At 57.7% G+C, this 8,177-nt stretch overlaps 1 protein-coding gene across 1 annotated transcript; it reads left to right on the forward strand.

The window, feature by feature from the left end:
* The first annotated feature begins 5,364 nt into the window (after nt 1-5,364).
* SLC18A3 (solute carrier family 18 member A3) lies at nt 5,365-6,974 on the forward strand. The gene has a single exon (XM_035020397.1). It carries the CDS (start codon nt 5,421-5,423, stop codon nt 6,972-6,974), a length of 1,554 nt encoding a protein of 517 aa, XP_034876288.1. The 5' UTR covers nt 5,365-5,420.
* Nucleotides 6,975-8,177: the final 1,203 nt, after the last annotated feature.

The raw sequence follows: 8,177 nt of genomic DNA on the forward strand, positions 1-8,177 counted from the left end.
TTCTCTACAGAGACATGGTCATTTTGAGTCTCTGAGACCAGATGTCTCAGTGAAGCAACAAATGGCATGGCCCCGGAATTAATGTGGCCCACAACCTTCTAGAAAAGAGTCCATGATGGGCTGATGCCTTCTTCCAAAGCAGCACCCACATACTATACAACTCCCTCCAGATCCACCCTGGCATACACACACCATACCTCACCCAGGCACAGGCGCAGGAAGGCTATCCTTCCACACCTTCCTCAAGCTCCCATATACTAGGACTCCCCAGGTCTACAGCAAGCAACACTTGACACCAGTCCAAGCTCGAGGAAAGGACTTTGTTCTAGCAGATGGAGGCCACAGCTGTATCCAATGGATAAAATGAGAAAAGTCAGCAGGGAATCACCAAGCTGTCCCTGTCCATACAAAACAATAATAATTAAGCTCCTATTAAGTACCAGGTATTGAGCTAGATACTTTCAAGTAAGTCGACTCATAATCTTCAGGTGGTTGAGAGCTGGGTGCTGGGGCTAGATAGTCTGCATTTGAATCCTCTCTCCACCACCTATGAGCTCTCTGACCGTGGATAAATTACTGTCCCTCGGTGTCCTTGCCTGTAAAAAGGTAATATGAAGGTTGGTAAGAGGATTAAATGAGTTAATGTTTGTAAGATGCTTAGAACAGTGCCTAGAACATCATAAGCACTTCTATGTGCCTAAAAAATCAATTCCGTCCTTTACCATTTCACTTACCTTGAGTAGCAGATATGTAATCTGTAGCAACAGTTCCTGTATCTAATTGAGAAAGCAGAGAAGAAAATGTTGCCATTTTCTCCAACATGGTTGGATTGGAAGTTCTCTTCTTCCTGTAAGTTATGGTCAGAGAAGTCTCTGGAAAGGAATTTACCAAGAGTTCTGTGGAAGAGGAAGCCACAGACACAGGAAACAGGAGGGGCAGGGCTCTTGTGTAAGGCTAGTTAGCCAGCTGCGAAGCTGGGGCCAGCACCCTGGACAGCTCCCAACAGGCCAGCGCAGGAACTGGGAATTCTCCAGTTCTGCCAAGGCTCAGTCCCTAGCCTTTTGCTGAGGCACGGGGTCCTCAATTCCCTGAGACTCCTGCATCTTAGTCCTTGGGGCTGCTGATTGATGGGGTAGAGGATTGCCTTCTGACCTGGAAGTTGGAGGGTGAGGGAGTTTAGTGTCCCAGAAGCTTCCTTAGGGAGGCAGCCAAGAACCTTCCTCCTCCCACCAATCTTCATCTGTCCCTCTCCCTTACACTGCCAAGGTGTGGCCACCTTGTAAATGCAGTAGCAGAGGCACAATGAAGCACAGGGAATAGGGAAGTATTGTGAGAACCACAAAACAGGTTCCGAAGCCTTGATTTAAATCCAGGCTCTACTGTTGGGATCGCAGGCAAGTGACCCAGTTTCTCTATGCCCAGCTTCCTCATCAGTAAGATAAGGGAAAGAACACCTACACTGCACCAGGACTGAGTGAGATTAAATGAAACAGCACACATAACACCCTTGGCATAGAGTGCTTAATAAATGAGTCTGTTTCCTGCCATTGGTGAATGGAGGACTGAAGAGTTGAGCATGATCTCAGAGATAACTTGGCTCCATATTCAAGAACAGTCATGAATTATGAGGGCTAACAGGCTGGGAGAGATGTCTGCACCTTGAAGTCCCTGGGAAAGTTTCTTTTCTCTAAGATTCCACTAAGTTCTAAATTCTTCAGCCACTAGACAGAAAAACATCTGCTTTAAATCCCCCCCCCTTTTAAAATCAGACGGAGCAAACAATATATGCATAAATAACAACTGCTCTACAGGCTGGAAGACTGCCTCTCTAAAAGTCTCACAACGGGAGAGTCAGAAGAGGCCAGAGGTCTGCGTTAAGAAGCTTTAGGAAGCTGGAGCTGGTGTACTGAATTAAGAATATGCAGATTACAATGTGCTGAAAGAGGAAGAGAAAAACACCCACATGGGGGGGGGGTGCGCGCGTGGTAGTAGTCCCCCGCCCCGAGCCATCTGAGCATCTGAGCTCCCATTCTGGGAAAGTGAAACCCATGGGGTCACCTCAATTGAAGATGCAGTTTCAATACAACCATACAAAGGAAGTAGAGTCACAGATTTACTTGTTACAGATCCAAGAAGTGCAGGGAGGGGTGGGACAGTGAGGGGAGGTGTGTGGCTGCAATGAGCAGGGGGAAGGGCAGTCCTCTGTCCAAGGTCACCAGCGAGCAGTAGACAGCAGGGTAGCAAACACTTACAAGGTGGTGGGGGTCACTAACATTCTGTGGGCTTAACTCTAAGTGGTTATTTTTAAAGGTGCCCCGGGAAAAGCAAAATGGGAACTTAAGTCAGAAATCCTAAACTCAGGGTACCTGGGTGGCTCAATAGGTTAAGCGTCTGCTTTCGGCTCAGGTCATCATCTCAGGGTCCTGGGATCAAGCCCCCCACTGGGCTCCCAGCTTGGGGGGGAGTCTACTTCTTCTCCCTCTGCCGCTCACCCCCTCATGCTCTCTCTTTCTCTCAAAAAAATAAATAAATAAAATCTTTTTTAAAAATCCTAAACTCAAGTGCTTATCTAAATGTCCGGAGTCTGGGTGTGAGTAGGGCTATCAAACTGCAAAATGCCTAGGCAGCAACTTAGAAAAACAAAAGTTGTTTTTCTCGAAAGTCGTTTTCCTCATCACAAGGTTTAAAACTCAAATGACTGAAAAGCCAGGCAGGTGACATAAATATGCAAAGTCAGTTGGAGGGACACTGTGATAAGCTGAAGAGTGTGTGCTGACTCAAGGCCTTTGAATAAAATTTAAAATAATTCTGTCACCCTGAAGAGCCCTTCTCTGGTACCCACTTCCCTGGGGAATGCAGTGAGTGGGCTCCTCCCTCACCCCCTTACTTAACAGAGACAAAGGCTGGAGACCGAGAGAGACTGTGACTTGCCAAAGGTCAGTCAGAGCCAGATCTGTCCCCATACTGGGCTCTTTCCCTCTCTCAGACAGAGGGCAGTTTGGTCAGTGGAGAGCAAGTGCTGGGAGCTCCTTAAGTGGAAGGGTTTCTCCTCCTCCTCCCTGGGGTGCCTGGGACGGGGTGGTGGGGGAAGATTAAGCAACAGGTACCAAAGCCGCTGTCTCTCACCTTGACACTCTGGTCTCCATCACCTCATCCCATAGCCATCTCAAAGACAGAAGCCAACTTGCCATTGCCCTTGGGGCTCCCACCAGCGAGGACAGAGCCTGGAATCACAATGCCCACCTAACCATAAGGATTAGCCAGGAAGCCAAGATGCCCCTGTACCTTTTACCTGCTCTTCAGAAGACCCACTACTGTGAAAGAAAGATAAAAGAACACACTTTACAGATAGTAACGACAATAGCAAGCACTTATATCACTCTTATTATGTTATGTGTCAGGCACCCTAAGCACTAGGTACTCTTACTACCCCATTTTACAAATAAAGAAATTGGAGGACAAAGAGGTGAAGTAATTCCCTGGCACCCATACTAGTAAGTGGCAGAACTGGGAGCCACCTCAGTCATCTGTCTCTAAAGCCCAAGCTCCATGCATTGCATCACCCCTGTCTCGCTTGGGGTGGGGAGCACAGGAGAGAAAGAAGCTGGATCTAATGCTAGTGTGCTCTTGAGACCAGAAGAATGGGAAAATTCCTCTCTGACTCTGGAAAAGGCAAACTGTAATCTCAACAACACATGTATCCCAGTCTCAGCTGCCTCAGAGCCTTTCTCCTGCCAGCTTTGGACGGGAACACGGACTCGATGTGCCATCTAGGGTCATGGTTCTTTGGGGGACTCAGGCCCAGCGCGCAGCCAGGGCGGCTCAGCCAGTCTGCAGAGAATGCGGCGTCTGGGCGGTGCGGCCCTCTGAGAAGGTGAGCCTCCCTTGAGCCTCGGATGAGAGCAAAGCTGCTGGGTCCTGCCGTGGGAGTGGGCTCGGCGCCCACTCGGGCTTTCTTACAGCTGCAAGAGAGACCCCCGGCCATGTCACTCCCAGAGCCCACCTGGGACTTGGAGGCAGCTTTGGAGATTCGGGGGGGGGGGGGGGGGGGAGGCGGGGGGGGGGGTATGGAAAGGGGCGGGACCTCGCTGAAGAGGCTGGAGGGCTTGTTCTAGTGCTAGGAGCACCTAGGAGGAGTTACAGTGGGGAGGGGGTCAGGAGGAGGGAAAGGAGAAGAGGCGGAGCTGGGGGACCCGGACAGCTAAAGCTGAAAGGGGGAGTACCGGCTGGGAGAAAGTGGCGAAGCAGTACCGGAGGGTGGGAGGGGCAGGGCTGATATTCGGGGCCCTTGGTGGAAGCGAGGCGACTTCTCCCCTCTATCCCCAGAAGCTCATAGTTAGGAATTCTCTGCTGTGACATTCTCCCGAAGGGCCGGTCTGTCGGAACCGGGCCCAGCAGTCTCTGCGTCTCCCCCTCCCTTCCCGGGGGAGGAAGGGGCCAGGGGGTGGGGCCAGAGAAAGGGTTGGGGTATCCCAGCCGGTTCTCCACCAATCGCCGCCCCACATTTCAGCTGCGAGAACTGATGGACGCAGCCACCGCTCACCTCGGGGGCTCTTTGCCGGCTGTACGCCGAGATCCAGGCTGAGGCGGAGATCTGGAGCCCTCGGCACCCTCCTCTCCAGCGGGGCCGGTGGGGAGCGGCCGCTGCGCGACCCTCTGGGGAGGGGGAAAGAGCGGGCCCAAACCCCGCGGGTCCTAGAACTAGGCGGGGGCGGGGGGGAACAGACAGCCCGCTCCTCGCGCGGCGCATCCATCCTCAGAGGCTTGGCCAGAACTCTCTTCTTACCAAGCCCCCTTTCTAGGGTTTCCAGTCCTGGCGCATCTGGGAAGGGGACCCCTGCCCGGCCGCGCCCCGCCCCCCGGCCCCCGCCCCGCCGACGTCGCATTAGCATGAGCGACGCAAGTGGCCGGGGCACCACTCGGGGGCCGAGACTCGCCGCGTCACAGCCCCGAGTGGAAAGGAAAAAAAGAGGAGGCGGCGGAGGAGGAGGCAAGAGCCGACGCGAGGGGAGGGGAGAGCTGCGGCTGGGCGAGCGAGCGGGCGGGCGGGCGGCAGCAGCATGCCCCTCGGTCCGCGCGGGCGGCTTTTCAACGCTTCGGGGACGGCGCCCGGGGAGCCGGAGGCGCAGCGTGCTCAGTCTCTGGCCCTGGCCCCTCGGCGCGCCAGCCTTCCCTGACCGCCCCTGAGCCCAGCAGCGGCGGGTCCGGGCTCGGCTCCGAACAGCCGCGGCGTCTCGAGGGACAGGGTCTTTGCCTTTCCCGGGACACAGGGCCATGAGCCCTGCAGCCACCTGAGACACAGGGGGCGCTGCGCCGCGCGGACCGCGCCCGCGAAGTTCGGTGCCCCGGTCTCTGCACTGCAGGGCGCCCGCGCCCGGCCCCGGCGGAGGCGTCCTCGGAAAAGCGGCGGAGTAGAGGCAATGGAACCCGCGGCGCCCGTGGGTCCGGCCCGGGCGGCAGCCATCAAGCTGTCGGAGGCGATGGGCGCCGTGCTGCAGGATCCCCGGCGGCAGCGGCGCCTGGTGCTGGTCATCGTGTGCGTGGCGCTGTTCCTGGACAACATGCTGTACATGGTCATCGTGCCCATCGTGCCCGACTACATTGCCCACATGCACAAGGCCGGCAGGCCCAGCCCGAACACCGAAGTGACCACCCTGCAGCCGTCCACTCCAGCCACTGGCAGTGCCAACATGGGCAACACTTCGGAATCCCCGAAGACAGCGACGGAGAGTGAGGACGTGAAGATCGGGGTGCTGTTTGCCTCCAAAGCCATCCTGCAGCTGTTGGTGAACCCCCTGAGCGGGCCCTTCATTGACCGCATGAGCTACGACGTGCCGCTGCTTATCGGCCTGGGCGTCTTGTTCGCCTCCACCGTGCTGTTCGCGTTCGCGGAAGACTATGCTACGCTCTTCGCTGCGCGCAGCCTGCAGGGTCTGGGCTCGGCCTTTGCGGATACGTCCGGCATTGCCATGATCGCCGACAAGTATCCGGAGGAGCCCGAGCGCAGTCGCGCGTTGGGCGTGGCGCTGGCCTTCATCAGCTTTGGAAGTCTAGTGGCGCCACCCTTCGGGGGCTTTCTCTACCAGTTCGCGGGCAAGCACGTGCCCTTTCTGGTGCTCGCCGCTGTTTCGCTGTTCGACGCGCTGTTGCTGCTGGTGGTGGCCAAGCCCTTCTCCGCTGTGACGCGGGCGCGGGCCAACCTGCCGGTGGGCACACCCATCCACCGCCTCATGCTGGACCCTTACATCGCCGTGGTGGCTGGGGCGCTCACCACCTGCAACATCCCCCTTGCCTTCCTCGAGCCTACCATCGCCACGTGGATGGAGCACACGATGGCGGCGTCTGAATGGGAGAGGGGCATGGCCTGGCTGCCAGCCTTTGTGCCGCACGTGCTAGGCGTCTACCTCACCGTGCGCCTGGCGGCGCGCTACCCACACCTGCAGTGGCTGTACGGAGCCCTCGGGCTGGCAGTGATCGGAGCCAGCTCCTGCGTGGTGCCTGCCTGCCGCTCCTTCGCACCACTGGTGGTCTCGCTCTGCGGCCTCTGCTTCGGCATTGCGCTGGTTGACACGGCACTGCTGCCCACGCTCGCCTTTCTCGTGGACGTGCGCCACGTCTCAGTCTACGGCAGCGTCTATGCCATCGCCGACATCTCCTATTCCGTGGCCTATGCGCTCGGGCCCATAGTGGCGGGCCACATAGTGCACTCGCTCGGTTTTGCGCAACTTAGCCTCGGCATGGGCCTGGCCAACCTGCTCTACGCGCCCGTCCTGCTGCTGCTGCGCAACGTGGGCCTCCTGAGGCGCTCCCGCTCGGAACGCGACGTGCTCTTGGATGAGCCACCGCAGGGTCTGTATGATGCTGTGCGTCTGCGTGAGCGCCCGGTGTCTGACCCGGACGGCGCTCCTCGGAGCCCTTCCGGCCCCTTTGACGAGTGCGAGGACGTCTACAACAATTACTACGCCCGCAGCTAGCAGCCCCGCTACTCCTCCAGGCCACCCACCCACTCCCCACCCCCTGGGTCAAGGTGGCTACCTTGTGAGAGCACTGGCCATCTCCGGCGCAGGGCCCGCCCCTTCCAACGAGTATTCCACAGCCTCGCCCGTCTTGACTTCCCTGTCGGGATCCCCTCTCTATGACCCTTTCTGTGCCTCCCTCCCTCTCGTCCAGTGGGGCGTAGAGCACGGAGGCACACGATGCGATACGGTCCTGCAGAGATAAAGAGGTGCGCGAGGCGCCACCTCGGGGCTCCCCTGTGTAGAACCGTGCGTTTGTCTGTCTTTCCTTCCGTTTCTCTCAGTGCCAGGTTGGCCCCCTCCACCGCGGTGCTTCTGGCCCGAATCAATAAACTATATCTGTTCGAGACCGAGTCTCTTTACTGATGAGGGTGGGCGGCCGGGCAGAGGGCCAGGGCAGAGGGGAGGGTGAGCGGTGTCTAGCCCTAATCCAGGTCTGAGCCTGGCAAGCACCCGGAAAGCCTGTGGCTCTTTTGCTACCTGATAGAGGAGATACGAAAAAAAGCAAACCCAGCAAAGGCTCCCACCCTCGGACACCCTGTAGTACACGACTTCCTTCAGTTCACGACAGCCCCTCCCTCCCAGCCCCAGCGCAGCGCCCCAGGGCGCCGCCCGGGGGAGCCTGAGGACCCGCTCCCTCCGCGGGCGCTAGGCCCCGCCCCTTGAGAACATTCCGGGTGTCAGCCTCTGAGCTCTGAAGGCCGGGGGTGGGCTTCCCTTCGAGCCCGGCATCCCGGTCTGTCCAGGCTCCGGTGAGGAGTAGGGGCCGAGCTGTTCCGGACAGAGGTCCGCCCTCAGTCTTGTGTGTTCGTTGGAGAGCTGGGCTCTATCCTTCGAGGAGTGGGGGAACAGTTGGTGTGCCTGCTGTGTCCTGGCTGTGCGGGTCTGAGTCGTGACTGAAGAGGGTGCCAACCCCCACCCTCTTACCCCCACCCTTACCCCGGCCTTGGTGGATGCAGCTGGCCAAGGCTGTCAGAAGTCTCCCCACCTTGAGTGCGGGTCTCCGGAGCTGCAGGCCCCCGTTTGCAGACCACTCCCAGTCCTGGAGCCTGCGGCCTGATGAAGGCCGAAGAGTCCTCCAATTCTGGCATGGAGAGGCAGCAGAGTTGGGGTACGCCTGTGTATTAAACAATGCCTGTGAGAGTCTTCACTGCTGGTGTG

The sequence above is a fragment of the Mirounga leonina genome, unplaced genomic scaffold (assembly GCF_011800145.1).
Source record: "Mirounga leonina isolate KUSES-001 unplaced genomic scaffold, KU_Mleo_1.0 Mir_114, whole genome shotgun sequence".
NCBI classification, from domain to species: domain Eukaryota; kingdom Metazoa; phylum Chordata; class Mammalia; order Carnivora; family Phocidae; genus Mirounga; species Mirounga leonina.